Source organism: Gracilinanus agilis, chromosome 1, assembly GCF_016433145.1.
Source record: "Gracilinanus agilis isolate LMUSP501 chromosome 1, AgileGrace, whole genome shotgun sequence".
Classification (NCBI taxonomy): Eukaryota; Metazoa; Chordata; class Mammalia; order Didelphimorphia; family Didelphidae; genus Gracilinanus; species Gracilinanus agilis.
Window position 1 is genome coordinate 343,378,959 of NC_058130.1, and position 26,446 is coordinate 343,405,404.

A 26,446-nucleotide genomic window follows, 5' to 3' on the forward strand; every position below is an offset into this window, starting at 1 on the left:
AAAACCTCATGGTAGTAATAACAAACCACATTTATATAGTATTTTATATGGTAACAAAACACTTTCTTCACAATGTCTCTGTGAGGTAAGAAATACAAACATTATTACCCCTAATTTAAAGATCAGAGGCTCAGAGGAGACATGATTTGCGTATGGACCCAGAGCTAATGTGTTAGGGTTTGGATTCAAATCCAGATTATTTGACTCTGAAGTCATGTTATTTCTACTATATCATTTCTGTCAAATGAAACCATTATCAACAGTAAGAAAAAAAAAGCACCTGATAAATAAACTTGGAATCCGGAAGAATTATAAAACTTTTAAAAAGTTAAAAAAAAAACAACAAAAAACCCCAAACAGGTTTGAAGTTGGATTGACAACCAAAAAGAGCCAACAAACTATATAAAACACATACACACACACACACACACGTTTGTTACAGCGAATGCCCCATATCTCTTGGATAAGATTTATAGATTGATTCTGATTAGAATAACAAATAAAAACCAAAGTTGAATGATTTCATGCATGTGAGTACTTGATCCTTCAGTGCAGAACCCAATCATTTCATGTATTGTTTTTGTTTTTTCAAATAAAAACTATTTATTTATTTTTATTTTTGAAATCCTTACCTTCCTTCTTAAAATTAATACTAGGTATTATTTCCAAGGCAGAAGAGTGGTAAGGGTAGGCAATGGGGGTCAAGTGACTTGCCCAGGATCACACAGCTAGGAAGTGTCTGAGACCAGATTTGAATCCAGGATCTCCCATCTATGGGCCTGGCTCCCAATCCACTGAGCCACCTAGCTGCCCCTTCATCTTCCATTTTAGAATCAATGCTGTGTATTGGCTTCAAAGTAGTAAAGTAGTAGGGGCTGGGCAATGGGGGTTAGGCGACTTGTCCAGGATCACATCACTGATAAATGTCTGAGGCCAAATTTGAACCCAGAACCTCCCATCTGTAGGCCTGCCTCTCTATTCACTGAACCACCTAGCTGCCCTTTCCTTTCATGTTTTAGCAGTTGACTTTCATAAACTGCTGTAGTTGGAAAAAAAATCTTTTGGTGATCTTAGAATCACAGAGGCCTGGAGGTGGAAGGGACCACAGGGGCCATTTAGTCCAATTCTGAACAGAAATTTCCCCAACATCATACCCACCAGGTGGTGGCCTACCCCTTTGCTTGAAGCCTACAGCAAGGGGGTCCCCGATACAATGTCACCATGTCTCTGTACACTGGGACAACCCAATCCACTTGGGGATGATTTTGACTGTTAAACCCTCTGGTCCAGCCTAATGAGCTTCTTCTTGTCTCCCTAGACACAACTGTCTCCTGCCTCACCCTCCCCTTGTCTCCTTAGCCTTTGCCATGCCTGGCATGCTGTTCACTCTGCCCGTGTGAATTTCTGCTTCTCCTCCAGACTTAGCTCTGGGGCCACTTCCTGTCTATCCCACTACGCCCCATGCATTTCCTTGGGAGGCTGCCTTTTCTCTCTCTGCCTCCTATACTGTCTCCCTATTAGAGGGTGATTCTTCTGTAGCAAACCAGCACAGTGCCTGGTACACCATCAATAATGTTTGCTGGGGGGAAAGCTGAGTGGCTCATTGGATTGGGAGCCAGGCTTAGAGAGAGAAGTCCTGGGTTCAAATATCATCTCAGATACTTCCTAGCTGTGTGACCCTGGGCAAGTCACTTAACCCCTATTAGCCCTTATTGCTCTTCTGCCTTGGAACTAATACATAGTATTGATCTTAAGACAGAAAGTAAGGGAAAATAAAAAAATAATGCTTGCTGACTGTAAAGTTGGTTGTTTCTAAACATGCCTCTTTGCAAGTTCTTTTCATTGCTCCCTTTTGTGCCCTTTGTAGCTAAATAGAGTGAGTCTGAAGCCCTCCAAATACTTGAAAGTTATAGTCATATGCTGCAAGCTTCTCTTTTCCAGGATAAATATCTCCAGTTCCAACTGCATTCTGCCTTCATTGTGCCATCAGTTATCCTGTCTCATCCATGTTGAGCAGCTGCCTGTTACTTCTCTGACCCTCCTATTTTCCCTAAGCTACCCAGCAAAACTATCCATACTCCCTTTTGTTGCTATTAGTGAGCTTCAACATTCCTGACTATTAACCAACTACACTGTGTACTTGTATTCATCCTCTTTACAACCTAACCTGCGCTTCCATTATGAACACACACCCAAGCTAAAATTGTTAACTCAAACAGAAATGAATAGTTTATGCTATACAATAATTTTTTTTAAAACTCATACTTTCTGTCATAGAATCAACACTGAGGATCAGTTCCCAGGCAGAAGAGAGGTAAGGGCTAGGCAATGTGGGTAGAGTGACTTGCCCAGGGTCACACAGCCAAGAAGTGTTTGAGGACAGATCTGAATCCAAAACAACCTGTCTCTAGGCTCTCAATTCATTGAGTCACCTAGCTGTCCCCCATACAATAATTCTGCAGATTATTTTTTCACATGCCACATTTTAATGAGGGAAGAAGATTTTAGCCTATCAACGTAAAGCTGACATATTACTGGAGGAACTGAAGCACACTGATATTGACATTCTCCTTACAAATGATATGAGAAAACAGAAGGAAGTTATAGCTAAGTAGAAGAATGCCTCACAGTTCATTCATGGAGAAGATAATAAATTATTTGGCAGAGTTGGTTTCTTCATGTGCCTAAAGGCAGTGAGAAACCTTATTATGTATTATTATATAGGGGAGAAACCTTATTAGGGGCGGCAAGAAACCTTATTACAGTTGGCCATCATGCCTTGCAGAATGAGCAAAAAGCCTACAGTGACATTAGCTGCAGCTTGTGCATCAATAATTATTGAAAAAATGAAGTAGACAAATTCTGTAAACAATTTAGATTGTTCATACAAAGTCAATGTACCACTTGCAACTTAAGTGACCAATCAAGAGTTACACATAAGATGATGAGAAAGACACTGGAAAATATAGCTCAAGATAAAGACATCCAAGAGACTAAAGGCTTGCAAACCATGTTCTTCTATGGCTTACACATAGAAGACAGCTCAGCAGTGAAGTGGACAGAACTCTGGGCCTGGGATCAGGAGATCTGAATTTAAATCCATCCTCAGACATTTACTAGTTGTGTGACCCTGGGCACAGGCCTCTGTTAAAAATGGGGATAAACACAGGCTGATGGGGATATTATTGGGGATGTAGACACTAAACGATAACTCTAGTCCAACTATCAATAATATGGAATTAGGTTTTGATCAATGATACATGTAAAACCCAGTGGAATTGTGTGTTGGCTACGGGGTGGGGTGGGGTTTGGGGGAGAGGGAAAGAACATGAAACATGTAACTATGGAAAATTTTCAAAATAAAAAAAAAATAAAAAATGGGGATAATAACAGCATCTACCTCCCAGGCTGTTGTGAGGATCAAATGAAATAATATTTGTAAAGTGCTTAGCACAGTGCCTGGCATATAGTGAATACTATGTAAATGTTGTTTGTTGTTATTATTTCAAGAATACTTTCTCCAAGACATTAGTACTGAATATGATGGGCACCAAATATTTTTTAAAAGGAAATTAACACCTTAACTGAACTGGGGAAAAAAATCTGACAGACAATATTAACTACCCAAAAAAGCAATTGTGAAGACAACAATAACTGACCTATACTCCACTACAAAACCTTTATGAGAATGCTTTACACACTTATTAAAGTTATCCTTGATCAAAATATGAGATTTCTGTTAAAGATTCTATAGCAGTCTGAATCTTTCTTTTTTTTAAAGTTTTTTTTTTCTGGGGGTGGGTGGGGGCCAGTAAAACTGTATGTTATGAAATAATAAACAAACTTGGCCATGAGAAGAAATAAATGAGTCTCTCCTTTGGCTTGGGGCTATGTCAGGTTGCATATTCTCTCAAATTTCATTGTGATACTGGTTGGTTTTGATTAACTTTTTTGTTTGTGGTTTTGTTGTTGTTGTTCTTTATTTTTTATTACAAGGGATGGTGAACTAGATGTGAGAGAGGGGAAAGGAATATTTGGAATGGAAGGTGATATAAAAACAAATGAAATTAACAGAAAACATCTTTAAAAAGGGGCAGAAACATTGTCACTTTTCATTACCTCCCCTGACAGAATCCTCTCTCGTAACAAAGAAGTGCAGTTAGGCAAACTGACACATGGATCACATCTGTTAGTATATACTTTATTCCCCATATACCATTCCTCACCCCATTCTACCCTGCCAGAACTCCCTGGTAATAAAGAAAAATAATCAAACAAAACCTTCAGCAACTGGGTCCATCTGAGTTGGCCACGTTTGGCATTCATAGTACTCCAGTCACCTCCTCACCAAGAGGGATGAAGGAGTTATCTTATCTGGGTGACTTCCCCTAGGCTGGCACTTTGTCATCTCATTAATTTCCTTTAAGCAGTGTCTTCTACATCCTAATCTGGCCACCCCCCCTCTGAAATTACTTTTTATTTAAGCTTTTTTTGGTACATAGTTTGCATATACTTATATATGTGTATGTTGTCTCCCTGGACTGAATTGCAAGCATCCTGCGTTCAAGGCAGTTTTGTTTCTATCCTTATTGCTCAACGGAGGCCCTGTCACAAAACAGGTAGTTAATAAATGTTTGTAGATAAGACTGTCACTAGAATCAATAATAGTTACTGCATTTAGTATGAACTCAGGTGCCTGTGTGGTTTTGATGTACATTATTATAATCACTGTGCATCTCTTTTTCCTGATTATACTTTCTTTACAAAGTTCATACAAATCTTTTTCTGAATTCCTCATATCAGCTAAAAATGTAATGATATTCCATTACATCAATATACTACAAAGTATTCATATATTACCTAGCATCCATATCCCCCTTTCACATATCTTTCCACCAACCCCAACTACCCCTTTTAACCCTTACCTTCCACCTTAGAATCAATACTGTATATTGGTTCCAAGGCAGAAGAGCAGTAAGGGCTAGACCATGGGGGTTAAGTGACTTGCCAAGGGTCACACAGCTAGGAAGTATCTGAGGCCAGATTTGAACCCAGGACTTCCCACTGCTAGGTTTGAGCTATTGAGATGCCCTTTCCCCACCCCTTTTGTGGCTTTTTGCTGTCACAAAAAAATGCTATGAATATTCTGAGATCTTTGTCTTTGTTGTGTAGAATCTTAAACTCAACATGTCCAAAACTTCACTTATTTTTTCCTCTCACTTTTAAGGGCTCCACTATCCTTTCAATCACCTGGGCTCACACCTTCGGGATCATTTCCAACCCTTCTCTCTCTCACTCATGCACCTGAAGCCAATCTATTGCCACATCTTGCCAAATGTACCTCTCTAAAGCCTCTCACATCCATTCTTTTCTTTACTCTGATGCTGCCACCATCCTGGTGCAGGCCCTCATCTCCTTAAAGCTGGGCTGTTGTGCTAAAAATGATTGATCCTGGAAACCATGTCTTCATAGTTAGTGACTGAAGGGCACAGGGAATGAAAGGTGTCTATTGTTTTTTTTTTTAAGCATTCAACTCAATAGAGCAAAGTAACTATGCACATCTTAAAATTATTTAAGATTGCTTAATACATGGAGCAGTTTGCTTAATAATCCTCTATAAGTTTCAATCAATGCATAAAAAAAGAAATGTACGCTTGTGGATATCCAACAGAACACAAATGGAAGTAGGGTTCCTTTTAGAAGGCAAGGTCCTCCAATGTACTAATTTCACCCCTGGAATTCTATAGAGGTTATCAAATGGCATATCCAAACTACTCAAATGTTTGATCTAATAATCTACATTGGAAAAATCAAATGGATGAAAAATAACCTATTTATTGTCCAGATTAGGCCACTTGGATAGAGCCCACTGAATTAGTCCGTAAGCATGTATCTTTTGGACAGAAACTGCAGATAGAAAATAACCTGGACCCAAAATTAAATAGGAGGAAGAAGCTGGATTGAATTTGGGCAAATGAACCATGCTTCCAAATTATCTTTTGAAACTAGAATATATTCAGGGATCCTATGTGGTTATAATCATGCATTACAGCAATCCTTAAAGAATCAAAATTGTGGTCAATGGAGAGACATATGGTAGGCATAATTAGCCTGCAACATAATACTAATGATTTTTTTTTCTGGGAAGAAGTGACAATGATATCAACCATGAGATGTATGATCAGAAAGGATGTGAATTGGTTACATAATGAGAATGAAAAACAACAGATAGACAATCTGAATGATGTACTGACACCCACAGAATGTTAAACGACCTAGGGAAAAACCTCCAATACAATGGGGGGGGGTACCCATATATGAGGCTAAACACAATAATCACAAATGTAGAGAATGTGTAGTTGGAGGAAATACCAACACTGGTAAGATCAGAAATCTAGCAAAATATTAAGACTCAGTACTAGACTGTTAATATTCAAGTCTAGCTGGAACATATATTCCTGCAAATGTGTATTACATGTGTGTACACAGGAGTTGTATCTTCTTCATACCTGATAATCTCTCCAAAGAGACTAATACACAAATATCTCAAATGAAGATGAGGATGGCTTCTCTGTTTCTGAACTGCATTTGATTAAGGTGTCTTTAATGATTTGAGTGATATTCATAAGGTATTGAATTGGGTGACCATTTTAAGTAGGAAAAGATCAGAGCAAAGTTAATTTCTCCCACTAAGATTCCAAAAAGGCATAATAATATGAAACTAATCCACAGCCTCAATAATGAGACAGCGCTATTGCTCCATTTTCTTTCTGCTTTGATGAAAAGGAATTGCATTTAAAAGCTTGTCTTTATTGTTCATAGCCACTTCAGAATACAGAATCTATTACATTTGCCCTTCTCACTTCTATATATCTACATTGATGTACTTGGGGGAAAAAAAGCAGCATCTATCACATATTCTTCTTTTTCTTCCTTTTTTATTGAACCACCAAGAACAGTACAGTACATCACTAGGCAAAAAGGTGCTACTTACTATGCAAAACACACAGCTGGTGATTGGCATCTAAGACCAATTGATCTACACATTACCACTATCTCCCTACCCCCACAAACACTACTATAAAGCTATTGATTTAAACACTGTCGATCGGTTTCCATTTTCTGATTTTGGGCAGGCCAATTAAGAAAGTGAGTAATTGTGATTACACTGCTTCAGGATCAATTACATTTGATGCAAGACAAAGTGCTCTTTTTGGAACACATAAGGAAAATAATTATGATTCTGGGTGCTTTGATGCTGAACCAATTCCTAATAAAATTTCAAATAAATGCCATGCATATAAATCTCCATAGTTAAAATCCTAGAAAACAAAGTATATACGTAGATACTATTAAGATATCATGGAAAGTATATTCAAGTTAATTACTAAGATAGCCAAGATTATTTTTTGCCTATAAGTAGTTTTAGAAAAGTGAGATAGAGAAGAGAAAGTGTTTGAAAGCAGTTCAGATACTACTGTTTTGTATGATAAGGCAAAGAGTACCCACACATTGATATGCAAAGGGTCTTTAAGTTAGAAACTATTTTTCCCAAAGAATTGCTTATAGTCTAAACACTTTTTTAAAAAAGCAAACCAGAAAAACATACCATGACAAATCTAACTATCTAAAGGGTCAAATACAAAGCTTCATAAGAAAAGAGGCATTTGTGAGTTCTCTGTTTTAGACTAACTTGGCACATCATCTTTGTCATTGGGCTCACATTGCCCAAGTCATTACAATGAATGCACCAGTGGTGTGGGAGGCAAATCTATTTACAGTGACGTTACTCATAGTCTGGTGTTCAGTAATATTGATCTGTCTTGTTTGTCTAATAGGAAAATAATAAACAATTACTAGGCAATGTTGGAAAAAGTAATCAGTTTTTATATATCACTAATACAGCAGACCTCCCAAAACATAAAGGTGATGATCTGCATAAAATCAATGTGCTATGCTACATTGGTTGTATTCATCATTGCAGATTCTCGGCAATAAATGGTATAATATTAGGCCTGAATCACTGGTAAACTGAAAAGTTATATGTCAAAGAAAAGTTATGTATATAATCTTTGTGCCTGTTACAAAGTGACTATTTTGTAAACTTGATGACTTTCTATTAATAAAAATCCGTGTGCTAAGATGTCTATAATTTAGACAAAATACACCATACATTTCTGCAGAATAAAAGCATTACAATCTAGAACTTAACAGTTTTCAGTAAACTTATAGCTGTTTAGAAAAACATATCTATAAAAAAATTGGAGTTTAAAGATTAAACTCAGAACTTATAAAATATTTGTGTTGATTTATTAATATGGGTTCTAGAAGAATAACAATAGCAAAAAAAAAAAACCTACCAAATGGTTGAAATAGAAAAAGAAAAAAATACTTTCAGAAGAAATCATAGATTCTGGAAAATATAATTGCAAATTAGTCTTTCATTTTCATTCTCATCTCAGTGGTAGTTATTTGTGAAAAATGCAAAGTAATACTTATCTGACAATTTGTAGTTTCTGAATGAATGACTTACAAGTTTCTAAGTTCAAAATATTTTCAGATAACTAAGCTTTGTTACTAATTCTTCAGGGTGAGGAACTTAAAGATGTACAATTATATTATTTGTAACATTCTCGAATTTTCCATGCCATATCACAGTTTCTCCGTATGCTATTAAAAAAGATTTAGGCTAACATGAACATAAGATTATGGTACTCTAAAATTCAATTATGAAACTACTTTCAGTTATGAAACAAAATACTGAAAATGCCCATATTCCAAATCATTTGTATAACTATTCCACAGTAGTCTAAAATAGAACATAGCAAAGAATATAATTTTTATCTCTTGGAAGAAGAGACTAGCCAAAAGCCAAGAGTTCTAATAACAATTAAGAATTTTTCTTGATCAACCTAATGTCATTAAAGAAATGACGAATGTAAAATAATAGCATTTGAACTTACCACAACTGGAAAAAGGCAGTCTGAGTGGAATCACAAAAGTCAATACCCATTGCAACAGTAATGGATCCCCCAGGCTCAAGAGATTCTAGGAAATAAGATCATTTTGGATGGTGAAAACACAGTAAATGCCACAAATAATAAAAGAAACTAAGTACTCAAAATTCTTATAAAACACAAATTACTAATTACTACAGTCAAGTGAAGACCAAGTCAAATTTGGTCATTCAGCATAAAAATTCTCAAATTAAGAATTTTAAATCCAAATATTAAACACATTATGATAAAGTCTTACTATGCTAATGAAAATGATTTCTTTTTAAAAATTTAATTCTATGAAGAAAACATTTTATTTGCTTCCTTCTAAAACTGACCACAAGTTAAGAAACTTTATGATTTTTATAATGTTGTCTTTATAGGTTACAGAGGTAAAGATACAATGAGTTGATTTCTTTAGCACTATGAGCTCTTTAGCACAAACACACACAGAGGGATTTATAAGTTTATATATATTTAAAAGACAAACAAACTGAGGAACAAAAAAACTTATAATTGGTAATGGGGAAAATCCCACAAATCAAAACAGCTTTTAAGAGTTTCAAAATATAAATTGGAGGGATGCTAGAATAGTTCATCATCTTGGAAGAATATCAAGTAACTATGCTCAGAAATTAACCAGGAGGACTGGCATTTCTGGAGACCAAAATGACAAATCTATTTGCATCATCTATTTGCATTTCTGAAAGGAAATCTAAGCAGCAAAAGACAAGACCATCATAAAAAAAATAAGCTAGAGAGAAACATAGGTTTTGGAATCCTTGAAGCTATAGTAGTACAAAATCTTTTATCTAACCTAGTTAAGAAGTGTTGCCACAAAGCAAATATCTGTCGCTAGTCTGATTGAAGTAGATTATTTTATTATACTTATGATCTGAGCCCAATTATCTTTTAGTTAGTTATTTACACTATACACCCAAAGGAAATTATAGAATCACAGTGTCTAACAATTAAAGGGACTTTATAGGTCAAGGCCAAGTCATTCCTGAGAGAATCTCTTCTACAACATCCCAACAAGTGAGAGGGAACACATTATCTTCCAAAGGAGTCACTGTGGGCCAGCTATCAGAGGCAGAACCATTTCCTAATTGTTAGTTCATTTCTCTTAAATCAATCCTGAATCTTCCTCTCTGAGCCTTCCATTTGTTATTCCTCATCCTTTATGTAGCCAAGTAGAAGAAGTCTATTAACTCTAGTTAGTAGGATGTGTCAGGAGTCAAAATTGAACCCAGGACCTCCCATCTACAGGCCTGGATCTTGATAAACTAAACTCCCTAGTTGTCCCTTTGGTTTCATTTTTTTAAAATCATTTATTAATATTCATTTTTAACATGGTTACATGATTCAAGCTCCTACTTTCCCCTTCACCCCCCACACTCCCGCCACCCATGGCCGACGCACATTTCCACTGGTTTTAACATGTGTCCTTGTTCAAGACCTATTTCTAAATTGTTGATAGTTGCATTGGTGTGGTAGTTTCGATTCTACATCCCCAATTATGTCCCCCCTCAACCCATGCATTCAAGCAATTGATTATCTTCTATGTTTCCTCTCCTGTAGTTCTTCCTCTGAAAGTGGGTAGCGTTCTTTTCCATAAATCCCTCAGAGCTGTCCTGTGTCATTGCTTTCTGCTGGTACAGAAGTCCATTGTATTCTAATTTTACCATAGTATATCAGTCTCTGTGTACAGTGTTCTTCTGGCTCTGCTCCGTTCACTCTGCATCAGTTCCTGGAGGTCTTTCCAGTTCACATGGAATTCCTCCAGTTTATTATTCCTTTGAGCACAATAGTATTCCATCACCAGCATATACCACAGTTTGTTCAGCCATTCCCCAATTGAAGGACATACCCTCCTTTTCCAGTTCTTTGCCACAACAAAAAGCTCAGCTATAAATATTTTCATACAAGTCTGTTTACCTATGATCTCTTTGGGGTACAAATCCAACAATGGTATGGCTGGTTCAAAGGGCAGGCATTCTTTCATAGCCCTTTGAGCATAGTTCCAAATTGCCAGCCAGAATGGTTGGATCAATTCACAACTCCACCAGCAATGCAATAATGTCCCAATTTTGCCACATCCCCTCCAGCATTCATTACTCTCCCCTTCTTTCATTTTAGCCAATCTGCTAGTGTGAGGTGGTACCTCAGAGTTGTTTTGATTTGCATTTCTCTAATTATTAGAGATTTAGAACACTTTCTCATGTGCTTATTGATACTTTTGATTTCTTTACCTGAAAATTGCCTATTCATGTCTCTTGCCCATTTGTCAACTGGGGGAATGGCTTGATTTTTTATACAATTGATTTAACTCCTTGTATTTCAGTAATTAGACCCCTGTCAGAGTTTTTTGTTATAAAGATTTTTTCCCAATTTGTTGTTTCCCTTCTGATTTTGACTACATTGTTTTTGTTTGTACAAAAGCTTTTTAGCTTAATATAATCAAAACCATTTAATTTACATTTTGTAATTTTCTCTAACTCTTGCTTGGTTTTAAAATCTTTCCTTTCCCAGAGATCTGACAGGTATACTATTTTGTGTTCACTTAACTTATTTATAGTTTCCCTCTTTATATTCAGGTCATTCACCCATTCTGAATTTATCTTGGTGTAGGATGTGAGATGTTGATCTACACCTAATCTCTCCCATATTGTTTTCCAAATTTCCCAGCAGTTTTTGTCAAATAGTGGATTCATGTCCCAAAAGTTGGGCTCTTTTGGTTTATCATATACTGTCCTGCTGATGTCATTAACCCCAAGTCTATTCCACTGATCCTCCCTTCTATCTCTTAGCCAGTACCATATTGTTTTAATGACTGCTGCTTTATAGTATAGTTTAATATCTGGTACTGCTAGGCCCCCTTCCTTCGCATTTTTTCCCATTATTTCCCTGGATATTCTTGATCTTTTGTTATTCCATATGAAGTTTGTTATAGTTTTTTCTAATTCAGTAAAGAAGTTTTTTGGTAGTTTGATAGGTATGGCGCTAAACAGATAAATTAATTTGGGTAGAATGGTCATTTTTATTATGTTAGCTCGTCCTATCCATGAACAATTAATGGCTTTCCAATTGTTGAGATTCAGTTTTATTTGTCTGGAAAGGTGTTTTGTAGTTGTTTTCGTATAATTGCTGTGTTTGTTTTGTTAGATAGATTCCCAAGTATTTTATATTGTCTAGGGTGATTTTAAATGGTGTTTCTCTTTCTACCTCTTGCTGCTCTAGTGTGTTGGAGATGTATAGAAATGCTGATGATTTATGTGCATTTATTTTGTATCCTGCAACTCTGCTAAAGTTGTTGATTATTTCTTCAAGCTTCTTAGTTGATTCTCTAGGATTTTTTAAGTATACCATCATATCATCTGCAAAGAGTGATAGATTAGTCTCCTCATTGCCTATTTTGATACCTTCAATTTCTTTTTCTTCTCTAATTGCTACTGTTAGTGTTTCTAGTACTATGTTGAATAATAGAGGTGATAATGGGCATCCTTGTTTCATGCCTGATTTTATTGGGAAGGCTTCTAATTTATCCCCATTGCATATGATGCTTGTTGATGGTTTTAGGTATATACTGTTTATTATTTTTAGGAAAGGTCCTTCTATTCCTATACTTTTCAGTGTTTTCAATAGGAATGGATGCTGTATTTTGTCAAAGGCCTTTTCAGCATCTATTGAGATAATCATGTGATTTTTGTTTGTTAGACTGTGGATACAGTCAATTATGTGGATGGTTTTCCTAATGTTGAACCATCCTTGCATTCCTGGTATAAATCCCACCTGATCAAGGTGGATGATCTTCTTAATTACTTGCTGGAGTCTCTTTGCTAATATTCTATTTAAGATTTTTGCATCTATGTTCATAAGGGAGATTGGTCTATAGTTTTCTTTCTCTGTTTTTGGTCTACCTGGCTTTGGAATCAGTACCATATTTGTGTCATAAAATGAATTTGGTAGGACTCTCTCTTTGCTTATCATATCAAATAATTTGTATAGTATTGGGATTAGTTGCTCTTTGAATGTCTGACAGAATTCACTTGTGAATCCATCAGGCCCTGGCGATTTTGTTTAGGGAGTTCTTTGATGGCTTGTTCAATTTCTATTTCTGATATGGGCTTATTTAGGTATTCTATTTCTTCTGCTGTTAATCTAGGCAGTTTATATTTTTGTAAATATTCATCCATATCTCCTAAATTGTTATATTTGTTGCCATATAATTGGGCGAAATAGTTTTTAATAATTGCCTTAATTTCCCCTTCATTAGAGGTGAAGTCTCCCTTTTCATCTTTAATACTGTCATTTTGGTTTTCTTCTTTCCTTTTTCTTATTAGATTGAATAGTACTTTGTCAATTTTATCTGTTTTTTCAAAATACCAGCTTCTAGTGTTATTTATTAATTCAATGGTTCTTTTACTTTTGATTTTATTAATTTCTCCCTTAATTTTTAGTATTTCTAATTTAGTTTTCATCTGGGGGTTTTTAATTTGCTCACTTTCTAATTTTTTGAGTTGCATACCCAATTCATTAATCTCTGCCCTCCTTAATTTGTTAATATATGCACTCAAGGATATAAATTTCCCCCTCAGTACTGCCTTGGCTGCATCCCACAGAGTTTGGTACGATGTCTCACCATTGTCATTCTCTTCAATGAAATTGTTGATTGTTTCTATGATTTCTTCTTTGACAAATTGGTTTTGGAGAATCGTATGTTTAATTTCCAATTGGTTTTTGATTTGCCTGTCCAGGTGCCCTTACTAATTATTATTTTTATTGCATTATGATCTGAGAAGGTTACATTTATTATATCTGCTCTTTTCCATTTGTTTGCAATGATTCTATGCCCTATTACAAGGTCAATCTTTGCAAATGTACCATGTGCAGCTGAAAAGAAGGTGTATTCCTTTTTGTCCCTATTTATTTTTCTCCACATATCAATTAAATCTAATTTTTCTAGGACTTCATTCACCTCTCTTACCTCTTTCTTATTTATTTTTTGGTTTGATTTACCTAGATCTGAAAGAGGAATATTTAGATCTCCCACTAGTATGGTTTTACTATCTATTTCCTTCTTGAGCTCTGCCAGTTTCTCCTTTATGAATTTGGATGCTATACCACTTGGTGCATATATATTGAGCAATGTTATTTCCTCATTGTTTATACTGCCTTTAATCAGGATGTAATGTCCTTCCCTGTCTTTTTTAATCATATCTATTTTTACTTTGGCTTTGTCAGAGATCATAATAGCCACTCCTGCCTTCTTTTTCTCATTTGATGCCCAAAAGATTTTGCTCAAGCCCTTAACCTTAAACTTGTGTATGTCTACCTGCCTCACATGTGTTTCTTGTAGACAACATATGGTGGGATTTTGGTTTCTGATCCACTCTGCTATTTGCTTCCGCTTTATGAGCGAGTTCATCCCATTCACATTCAGAGTTATAATTATCAGTTGTGCATTCACTGAGATTTTTGTATCCTCCCCTAGACCCACCCCTTCTTCTTACACTATTTTCTTTTAAACCAGTGGTTTGCTTTGAGCCAGTATCCCTTATCCCCTCCCTTGATTGACTTCCCTTTCTGCCCCCTCCCTTGTTATTCCCCTCTTTTTGTTTTTAAAGTCCTATTGAATTCCCTCCCCCTTCTTCTCCCCTCCCTTTTTTGACCTCCCCACTCCCCTGCTCCCTTTGATTTATCCCTTCTGACTTTCTCAGTAGGGTTAGATAGAGTTTTTTATCCCAATGGATAATAAAGCTATTCTTCCCTCTCTGGGTTAATTACACTGAGAGTAAGGTTTGATTATTACCTCTTAATGCTCTCTTCCTCTCCTTCTTATAATACTATTTATCCCCTCCCCTTCCCATGCCCTCTTTGTGTGTAATAGAATATCCTATTTTTCTTATTTACTCAGATTTCTATTGGTGTCCCCTACTATTCCCACCCCTCTTTCCCACCCCCTATGTCATCTTAGACCATTTAGTATCCTGTCCTCTCCCTATGAATTATTCTTCTGGTTGCTATAATAGTGAACATTATAATAGTGAATAGAGTTCACTACAGAGAATTATACATAGCATTTCTCCACCTAGTAATACAGATAATTAGATCTTATTTAAGGCCTTAAAGAGTCAAATTTTTAAAATTATGAGTTTTCTTTCTTTTCCCTCTGTTTCTTATTTACCTTTTCATGTTTCTCTTGATTTTTGTGGTTGGATATCAAACTTTCCATTTAGTCCCGGTCTCTTTTGTGCAAAAACTTGGAAATCTTCAATTTTGTTGAATGCCCATACTTTCCCCTGAAAGTATATAGTCAGTTTTGATGGGTAGTTGATCCGTGGCTGAAGGCCCAGCTCTCTTGCCTTTCTGAATATTGTAGTCCAAGCCTTGCGGTCTTTTAGCGTGGAGCCTGCCAGATCCTGTGTGATCCTGATTGGTGCTCCTTGATATTTGAATTGTCTCTTTCTAGCTTCTTGTAAGAATTTTTTCTTTTACTTGAAAGCTCTTCAATTTGGCTATTATATTCCTGGGTGTTGACTTTTCTGGGTCCAGTGTAGAGGATGATCTATGGATCCTTTCAATGTCTATATTGCCCTCTTTTTGTAGGACTTCAGGGCAATTTTTCTGAATAATTTCTTTAAGTATGGAGTTCAAGTTTCTATTAATTTCTGCTTTTTCTGGAAGACCAATGATTCTCAAATTGTATTTTCTAGACTGGTTTTCTTGGTCTGTCACTTTCTCATTGAGATATTTCATGTTTCCTTCTATTTTATCAGTCTTTTGACTTTGTTTTATTTGTTCTTGTTGTCTTGAGAGATCATTGGCTTCTAATTGCTCAATTCTAGCCTTTAGGGACTGGTTTTCCTTTTCAATCTGGTAATTTCTGGTCTTCAGTTGGCTTGCCTCACTTTCTAATTGTGAAATTCTGCCTTTTAAACTGTTATTTTCTTGCCAGATCTCTTCCATAGCTTGTGACCAGTTTTCATTGTTTTGGGAAGGTTTGGATACTTGTTTGTCCTCCTCTGTTGTCTGGATTTTCTCTGTGTAAAAGTTGTCGAGTATTCCAGAGTTTTTCTTGATAATCTTTTTCTTCTGGAGTTCTCGGCTTGCCATTGTTAGCCCCGCCACTTTTCATTTTTGTTTTCACACTCAGGGTCTGCCTGCACTTTCTAAGCTCCGAGGGCTCGGTCTCCTTGTCCTCGGGGTTAAGCCTCCTGGTCGTCCCCGGTCTGCCCGAGGCTCCTTCAGCAGTCTCAGGGGCTGCTTCCATAGTTGCACTCCCCTCTGCACCAGGTCCCCACTCGAGGTCCAAGCCTGTGCTCGAGATCTTTGTCCGCGCCTAGGGTGCTGCCTTCACCCGCTCAGACACTCGGGAAAGTCTGTGCGCTCAAGATCTTTGCCTGCGCCTAGGGCAATGTCCCCACCCGCACAGATGCTCGGGAAAGTCCGTGCACGTTCTTTAGCCACTTCGGGTCCTATGTCCTGCAGCTCTCAGGTACAAGCCCTGGAGCTGCCAGTGACTTACTGGTTGCCCCAATCCCGCTTTCACTCTTGTGCGTTGGCCTTGGCGCTGTGCGTGGTGTGGGGGGTGTTGGAGGGGCTTCTTCCTCTCACATTTAGAGCTGTTTCACCCCTTCGCAGTGTGGAAATGCCCCGGTTCCGCGTACCTTCAATGCTGTGCCCTGTTGTGGGGTTCCTTCGTTCATCTGGATTCATTTTTATGTCCCCTTGAGGATTCCTGTATGCTTCGGTTAGGAGAGATCGAGAAGCTGCTCCTTACTCTGTCGCCATCTTCCTTTTGGTTTCATTTTTAAAGTTATTGTTGAGGTTAAGTTGACATATTTTCCTTTCTGTGTTTTGATTTGAGTTTCTTTTGATCCATATTTTTATTCCTTGTTTTGATGTGTTTCTCTCTCTTTTAGATCATTTTTCCTTTTCTGAGAAATGAGTATGGACTGTTTTTTTTTTTTTTTTGGTAATTGATTTTAAGGGAGATGTTGAGAGGGGCATAATTCTCTTGCTACCTCTAACATAACATTTATCTTCTCAAAAATCTAGAATGTCACTATCTCAAATGATCTTTAGAGAGCATAGTATGGTAGGTAAAGTTGACCTAAAGGTTTTCAGCTATTTCAAAACCTTATTAATTGCATTTGGTGGGGGTGGAAGTGCACTTGTTTTCCAGAAGCACAGAAGGTCAGAGATACATTGCTCCATAAAGCTATGTTGTCTGTTCCCCTTTACTATTATAGGATCAGAGGTCTAGAGCTGGAAGAGAATTAAGAAATTATCTGCTTTAAATCCCTAATTTTGGGGGCAGCTGGGTGGCTCAGTGGATTGAAAGCCAGGCCTAGAGATAGAGGTCCTAGATTAAAATCTGACCTCAGACATTTCCCAGCTGTGTGACCCTGGGCAAGTCACTTGACCCTCATTGCCTAGCTCTTACCACTCTTCTGCCTTGGAGCCAATACACAGTATTGACTCCTAGATGGAAGGTAAGGGTTTAAAAAAAAATTCCTAAATTTGCAAATAAGAAAATGACAGCCCAGAGAGGTAAAATCACTTGCTCATGATCGCACAAGTAGAATGTAAGAGAGTCATTATCTAAACTTGGTATTCTGGAAGACTTGTAGAGGACACTGATAAAATTCCTTAACAAGCTGGATATCCAACAAGAATTGACCTTAGTCACTGTCATTGCATAGGAAGTAAGGTAATTCTATATAAAACCCAGTGGAATTTTGCATTGGCTAAGGGGAGTTAGGGAGTTTGGGGGAGAGGGAAAGAACATGAAATATGTAACTATGGGAAAATAGTCAAAATAAAAACTTTAAAAAAAAAGGAAGTAATGTAATCCTATTGCTTTAATGGACCCTTAGCTAGTTTTGGAGTCTGTTGTCAAACTATTGACAAGTGTTCACTATTTTCTCCCAAAGCATGTTTCATCACCTTCTTGATTTGTGTTTCTACTTTTCTTTATTAGGACTTCATTTGATAAACTGTTCCCTAAGTGGCAAAATTAAGCAACAGCTTTCAATTGTATGAATGATGTCGACCTTTGGTTAGTAGTACTACTTCTAGTGGCATGATTCACCTGCTGTCAGTCATCTGTTTCACCTGCCTCCTCTTTCTCTGCAACTCCTGATCTGCTAAGCTCTTACTTTGTCATATGATAATTCGAAAAGATTCAGTGTGTTTTCTGTTGCATGCCAGGTGCTCAAACTCCTCCTCTTTTATCTTCCTTGTAGATCAATGTTTGGATGTGAAGATCACCAAAAACAACATTTCTGCCCTGATTTTCCTGGCATCTCATGAATCTAGTTGAATTGATCCAAATTATTTTGCATATTCTATCCAGTTTTTATCCATGATATCATCCTTCCCAAATCACCTCGGGTATCACAGCTGTAGATAGTGTTTATAACATTTGTTTTATGTACTTATTGAAAGAGTACAGGCAGAGTAAAGGCCAACTGGGGCAGGAAAGCAAAAAGTGTGAGCCAAGACAAGGAAGCCAGGAATTGTCTTTATGAACAGAGAGTGAAAGCCCTAAAACTGCTCCTCTACTCCGTGGCCCCTTCTCAGTCCCACTCATTAATTTGCCAGAGCTTTTATTACCACAGAGCTGGGATGGAACAAACCTTCTGTTGCTGGACTAGACCTAGGTCAGAATCAGAGCTTTGGGGATGAGGCCCTTCTATCTAGGACTCAGCCCAGGTCTAGAGCTTGGTATCAAGCCTTGCGTATAAGCCTAGGCATTTAGGCTGCTGACCTCCAAGACCAGTTACAAGCACCAGACTGCCATGTCCAGCATCCTACCCAGAGCCTTTTGCCATAAGGACCTCATGTAGGAGTAGGGTTTCTGATGTTAGTAACAATTTCCTTCATTTCCTAGTGTTTGATAAAGAACTGACACTCCTCTCTGTTATTATAAGGCTCTTCAAGAAAGGAAAGCCAATCAAGAGATATCAAATTCCCCTACTGCTTCTTTTCCTAATCCTGTTCTGATCACAGCTTGGTGAAAACCCATAATAGGGCTTCCTTATCTCTCAACACCAACTTCTTCAGCTCTACCTGTCCACAATACTTACCTGTATTGCTCTCCCCTTCTAAGATACCTTCTTAGAATCTCATTCTGTTGTTAAACCTCTCTTTATCTTGGACCTTTTCCTCTACAGCTCTGGTCATCTTCTGGCATTTATAGAAACCTTAGCTGTCCTCAAAATATGCTGGATGTTCGAGTGACATCACAAATTTGGGAAGTACAAAGCAGAACAAATTTGGGAAGCACAAAGCAGAACCCCTCCTCCTTCCAGATGTGCAAACTTGATGACATTCTTCTCTCCATTCTGTCTCATTACTTAGATCTAATTGCTTGTCAAACCTTGCCAATTCTCCCTCCAAAACATCTCTCACATCAGTCCCCTTCTCTTGACTCATGGCTACTACCATCTTTCTTTTTGAACTATCATTTGATCTTTCTGCTTCCATGCTGTCCCTTCTTCAATCCATCCTCCATACGGATGCTGTAATATTCTTAAAACACAGGTCTTTTGGTATCACTCTTCTGCTAAAGAAACTCCAGTGTCTCCCTCTTACTTTTAGTTTAAAATGTAAACTCCTCTATTTGAGAGTTAGAGCCCTTTATAATCTAACTTTTATCTATTTTTTTTATTTATTTCATGTTTCTCCATAGAATTTATGCTATATTTCTTATCAAGATGATTTAGTCTTGTTCCTTGAACAATACATCTCATCTCTGGCACTTCTGTCTATGCACAGGCTTGGCCCCTTCTTCCTCAAGGTGGGATCTTCTCTTTCCTCTTCTCCATATCTTAGTCTTCTCTGTTTCTCTCAAAGAGCAGCTGAAGTTCCACTTTCTACATGAGGATGCAGATCCTGATTTGACTACTTGTTAGTGATCTCCCATCTGAAAATGCTTTATATAGACTTAGTATTTCCTAATCTAAGTTATCTCTTGTTCTCTCCAGGAGAATGTAAGTTCTTTGAGGGCAAGGATTATTTCTTTAATTATTACTTTTTTTTTTGTAACCCAGGTCCTTGTAGAAAACAGATTCTGTCATATAAATAGATGTATTTATTAAATACCTTAGATACCTCATCTTGCATAGAAGTAATAGGTCTCATCTTTTCTATGCCATGTATTTTGACAGCATAGCATTTAGGGCAGAATTTAATGCTATGGGCACTCAAAAAATCATAACTGAGTCAATGATAAATTACCCTCTTATTTAATAAATGAGGAAGCAGTGCTAAGAAAGTGATATTTATATGTATTTATTTTGAAGTTAAAGTAGTAATACTAAGTTTGTTATATTTCTTCTGTTCTACATTGGCCATTAAAAGGTCAATTCACTGACTTATGCCAGCTCTAAGAAATGTTAATACTATTCTACTGTTTTAACCTTTGGATAACATTTCTACTGTTTGGAAAACTCATATTTCAGTTTTTAAAACTAAGTTCTAAGTTTTTAACTCAGTAGAAACAAAAGCAGTATTATAAAGCAATTATTCATGAATTTTCTAGCTATATTTAACTTTCTAATGGAAATCATAAAGGACAGCTTTGGATAGGGCACTTGTATTTAATTTGCCTATTTCTTAACTACTAAATTACTAAAACTGCATTGAATATATTCTAAAAGCAATTTATGGCAGTTTACATCTCCTTTATTCTTGTTGATTTTGTAGGAATATCACTTCTCATTCAGTAGGAATAAAAAAAAATTATTATGCTACTGAGCACCTTTCCTCAAGGTTATCAATGGTTTCCTAATTGTCAGATTTCTCTCTGTGGGTATCTTCTTTTCCCTTGGGTTTTCATGACTTCGCTGGTTCTCCTCCTACTTGTATGACTCCTCCTCCTGTATGACAACAACTTCTCAGGCTCTTTTCTAGTATCACTGCCTGTTTTTCATTAAGACCAGAATTACCCAAGCCTTGGTCCTCAATTTCCCCCCCCCCCCCCTTCCTCTCTGTACTCTGTTGATGACCTCACTGGCTTCTATGGGTTCAACTATTACTTACGTATGGGTAACATATCCATTCCTAGTTTGTCTTCTGAGCTCTAACTATATCACCAAGTGACCAGTGGACATTACGGGCTAGATGTATATGTCTCAGACACCCCAGACTCAACATGCCTTCAAACTTCTCTAACTACGCCAAGGGCAGTACCATCTTTCAAATCACTCAGGTTTGCAACCTGGGAGTTATTCTGGAATCTTCATTCTTCTTCAACCTCCATATCCAATCAGTTGTAAATCTCGTTGATTGTATATTCACAATATATCATGTATCTACTTGTTTCTTTCTACCCATATATTCATTACCTTCGTTCAGGGTCTCATTATCATTCAGTAGGACTATTGAACTAACATATTTACTTTTTTCCTTTCTTTTTCTTTTCCCTCCTTCCCTCCCTCCCTTCCTTCTCTTACCTTCTGTATTAGAATTGATGCTAAGTATCAGTTCTAAGGCAGAAGAACAGTAAGGGCTAAGCAACTAGAATTAAATGACAGGGCCATACAGCTAGGAAGTGTCTGAAGCCAGATTTGAGCACAAGACCTTCCATCTCCAAGCCCAGCGCTCTATCTGCTGATACCTAGCTGCCCCGCAATAACTTTCTAATTGGTCTACTTGCCTCCAGTATTTCCTTTCACCCATTACCATCAATGCAGCTGTCAAAGTGATGAAATTCCTAAACTACAGGCCTCATAGTGTTACTCACAAATAACTCCTTGTCTCTAGGATCAAATAAAAACTAATCTGTTTGACTTTTTAATCAATGATTTCCTTCAAAGTTCAGGTTAAGAGCCAACTCCCACAGGAAACAAATACTGAACTCCACTTCCACCAAATAACCTTGTATTTTTTATGTACATTTTGTTTTGAACCAGTAAAATGCTAGCTCCTTGAGAGGAAAAGCTGTTTCAGTTTTGTCTTTTATCTCTCCAGTGATGGGCACTTAGTAGTTACTTAATAAATACCCATATGACCATCCCAGGAGGACAGCAAAGTATCAAATCAGGAATACCTCATTGTCTTTATTATACAACTATCGTGTGCATTTGTAGCTTGTCTCTATTTTCTTCAACCTATATCTGACCAATTAAGACCACATTAGCTGAAGATATAAAATGAAAAAGAGTTAATTGGCTATTACTGTTTCAAGTGTATGTCATGCTAAAAGACACCAAATTTCTTAATTTTACTTCTTAAAAGTAAATGAATTGCAAAAAATTTTTTAATAAAAAGTGTTATACTGTTTAAATGAAATGAAAAATGTGGGCAAGATGGTAGTCAGAGGTCCATGTTAGTTTCTCTAACTCCTCTCTCCTTATATCTTCTTTTCACTTCACAGGATGAAGAAATAAGAGAATATGAAGGGCATCGTAAGCTAGACTGTTTCTTACCCTGCTCAGCACATAGATTAAAATGGGGCATATATGAAAGGCAAACATAGGAAACTACTGGAATGGTCTTTGGGTACATTTTCATCAATCTTTATATCTCATTTTCTATGGGTTAATGAAAACTGAATGGTTTCTGAGAAGCATGATTTAGTATTAAGAGTAGAGAAAATTTAAGATTTAGAAACGCACATGAAAATTAAAATGAACACTAGTCAAGTTTACCACTAGTCAACAGAGTAAGCACAGTATTCTCTACTTTCATTTTATCCTTTAAGTTGTTAAATTTCTATCACACTGTAAATATTTAATTTATAATTATTATTTACCTATTGGGCTAAACATATGCATCCGCATGCCTGAAGGCAGCTTTTGATCAGAGAGGTGGATATTCTCAATCTTCTGATCAGTGGTATTATTTAATGTCACTTGTACCGAGACCATTTTATCACCAAAAATGCAAGGCTGTCTTGGAAAGTGATAACTGGCAGCTAATCCTTTGCCACTCATTCGATGAAGCAGCTCATGAGTCTTCATTGGCACAAATATTGGAGTACTGACCTGTCAAAGAAAGAGATTTTAAAATGAATGAATAACAGACTAACTAGTTTTCAGAAAAAAAACTGAGTAAAATGGCTTTTTTCTATGAACATATCCTTGACTGTTATGTGGCACAGAGATCAACACTGGTAGAAAATGATTTACCGAAGAATCAATTGAGAAATCAAAATTAAAGAGCGAAGAAATAGAAATAGAATATCTTTAAAGTAACTACTTAAAAAAATCTTTGTACTATAAATGCTAAGAGTAGCTGACATTTATATAGTGCTTTAAGGTTTACAAAGTGCTTGATATTTATTATCTCATTTGAGTCTCACAATAGGCAAAAATAATTTATCTACATCTATTATTCTGACAATAATCATGGGCAAATACTATTGACAAATGAGCCTTCAAAGTGTTTATTAAACTAGGCCTAATTTTCAGCCTGTGTAATATTTCCATAAGATCAAAGGCTAATGGAAGGGAAAAAAAATGTAAGTTGAAAATTAAATTTTATTAAGTGTTGCCTTTCTGATGAAGTTGATGAGCTCTTGTTTTCCTGGTATAATTTCCCATTATTTCTCGTGTCTTCTCCCTCCCATGCCCCCAACAACAACAACAACAACAAATTAGGATGTACTGTCAGAAATGGCAATATTCATTTTCATCATTCTCTGTAGTCCTTTAAATATGAGTGTGCACTATGAAACCATTTAAGTGCTAACTATTCAACAAAACTCTGCAACTACAAATAGCTTAATTCTCCTCATAGGTATTATTTGAAGAGTAGGCCAATTTTAGTCACTTTGGGGTAACAAGGGACTCTTGCTTCCTATCATCATTATAAAAGATAAAATCCTTATTAAACTTCCAAGATATTCCTCTATGCTTTTTTAATGTCTTTACTATTCATAATTATGTTATTACAAATGAGAATCACATCAAACCTAAATACTCACATCAAGTAATATCAAAGGAAATCACTCAGCATAAGGATCTACACATAGTAGGTGCTTAATAAACATCTGCTGAATCCTGAGAGTTCATATCCTTTGAAAATTTTAGAGATTACATTAATATAATTTCATCTTCATTTTTACCAATAAAATAATTTTACTTTATTCCACTTGTCCAACCTCTAAGAATAGAATAACTAGCATTACTCTGCTTAGGTATTTATAAAATACTTTACTTCTGCAAAATAGCTAATAGTCAAATACTGTCTCACTAATTTCCACTTCCTATAATGTTAAGGATGGCATCAGGCTCATTCATTTTACTTGTGCCTTTTTGATAATGATGTGAATACAACTTTTTAGCTGTAGTATGACTTATAGTTTTAAAAGTACTTCCTTTGGTAAGGTCAAGATATTTTTTCTTAAATTATATAGAGTTCCTTTCAAATTGCTCATCCATTCTTCCATTCAAGTTGTTTTTTCCCTCCTTTTAAATTCTTATGCATTTTTAGTATAATCATTAGACAGGCAAAAAAATCTTCATGTAGACTTATTGAACAATGAGACTTTTCTGGATATTCAGGAGCTTAGAAGTTGGGAGAGTGATGGAAGGTGAAGAAGACAATTAAGGTTTGAAGTTTAGGAGGGTACAACTGGCCTAATGATAAGAGAGGCAAGAGATGCAAAAATATAGGACAGAAGAATGATGGAGAACAGGGAGGGACAGAAAGAGGACAAAAAATCGATTCAAGAGATGGGAGGTTGAGAGTAAGATGGAAAGACATTTCAGAGTTCAAGATCATAAAAGAAAAAAAAAAAAGGACTAATAGTAGGGTAGGTCTAAGATATGTCCATCTTTATAAATGACTTAAGGAATCTGGAAGTAAGAGGTAATTATTTAAATTGTAGATCTATGTAGTTGTAGAGAGATAATGGCATTAGCAATAGAACTAGGAGAACAGCATGCTTGAAAGGACATCAATATGCAACTTGAAGGTCTCACAGAATAAGAATAGAGGTCAGATTGGCATTAAACTGCTTGAAAAAGAAGAGTGACCTAGTTAGTGGAAGATGGAAATAAAAAGGATTAGAGAAGCTCAAATAAGCATAACTGGGATGAATCCTGAAAGTTTACAAGGTGCTGAGTGAGAGGAGTAGGAGAGGGTCTTGTAAAAGGGAATTCTTTATTGCTGTTTTAATTTAATAGGGGACCTAGTGGTCCTTTTGCCATAGAGTTGTATAGGGATAAACCAGCCCACAGTGACAGGAAGTAGAAACAGAGAGATAGGAAGTAAAGTAAAAAAGGGGTCTAAAAGGGGCCAGAGTGAATTGCTGGGAGTTAGGTGCTGGCAGTTGGAGGGTGGTTGGGAGTTGCTGAGGAGAGATCTTGACACACGTGATTGGGACAGATCTTAGGAAAACACTAGATTGGATTCAGTCTTTGATTGGGCTGGATTGGGTTAGAACTTTGTGGAGTGGTTGTTATTGATCAGTTGGATTTTTCTCTATAAGCAGTTATAGGTAGGTAGAGGCAATACTGGGTAGTTATAGGTAGTGATAGGCAATGATAGCTAGTTATAGCTAGTTATAGCTAGTTTTAGGAATTAGGCAATCTCTCTCTCTATCTCTATCCTATATACCTCTTTTACTATATTAAAATTTGTTAAAAGCAGTTCTCTTATTTTTGTCAAAACTCCTAATTTAACCCTTACAACTTATTGGTGAGCCAGCTAGGAGTTTGATTAAATTCTCTTATTTTTGTCCAAACTCCTAATTAAACCCTTATAATTTAATGGCGAGCCAGTCAGGAGTTTGACTAATCTTTTTAAATCTTCTGACTATTTTCCTTTTTATTAAAACTATTCCTACTGCAGTCAGTTATTTAAAACAGCACCATCTATTGACTGGAGTTAGTTAGTTTGATCCTGTATATTAAAACAGCACTATCTATTGGGGAAAAAAAAACAGAATTGCAGGAAATTTAATAGCTAGATTTTTAAAAATAATAATACACAGGCAACTGAGTATGGTGCTAAAAAGCATGGCCCACACTCTGAGAGAACAGTTTCTTGCCAATCTGAAACAGCTCCTGTTCTTGGAGAGCATTACTGAGTATACACAGCTCACAGTTTCAGAATGTCTTTGTTTAGCACTGTTCCTTGGTGCATGTATACAAATAGGGTTCCTTGCATTTTATATATTTTTTCCTAAAGAAAAAACAACAGGATGTTAGTTTTAGTGATCTCTAGTTTCAGGAGGGAGATTCATCACCCTACAACCCTCTTATCATCTAAGTCTGAACAACTTTGCTTTTGCCATGGCCACATTCCCTCTTTGCTTAGTTTTTATCTAACCCTGCCTCTCATCCTTCTTCCTCTGCCTCTCCTCCTCACTTTACCTGTTCTGTTGTGACCTAAACTCTTCCCACCTGACCTACTTCCAAGCCTACTCCTATTACCTATTCTATGGAAACTCAAATAAAAACCCAAGAGGCAGAAACCAAAAATAATTCAGT

General features: G+C 36.6%; 1 protein-coding gene across 2 annotated transcripts in view; it reads right to left on the minus strand.

Moving 5' to 3' along the window:
- The window catches only part of AP3B1 (adaptor related protein complex 3 subunit beta 1), a 370,907-nt gene that overhangs the window by 20,657 nt on the left and 323,804 nt on the right, over nucleotides 1-26,446 (minus strand). For both annotated transcript variants that reach the window (XM_044663208.1, XM_044663200.1), the window contains exons 23-24: nucleotides 22,762-22,993; nucleotides 8,964-9,048 (exon numbers count right to left, since the gene is read on the minus strand). In XM_044663208.1, the coding sequence (XP_044519143.1) occupies nucleotides 8,964-9,048; nucleotides 22,762-22,993 (317 nt within the window). The remainder of the gene's footprint in view (nucleotides 1-8,963; nucleotides 9,049-22,761; nucleotides 22,994-26,446) is intronic.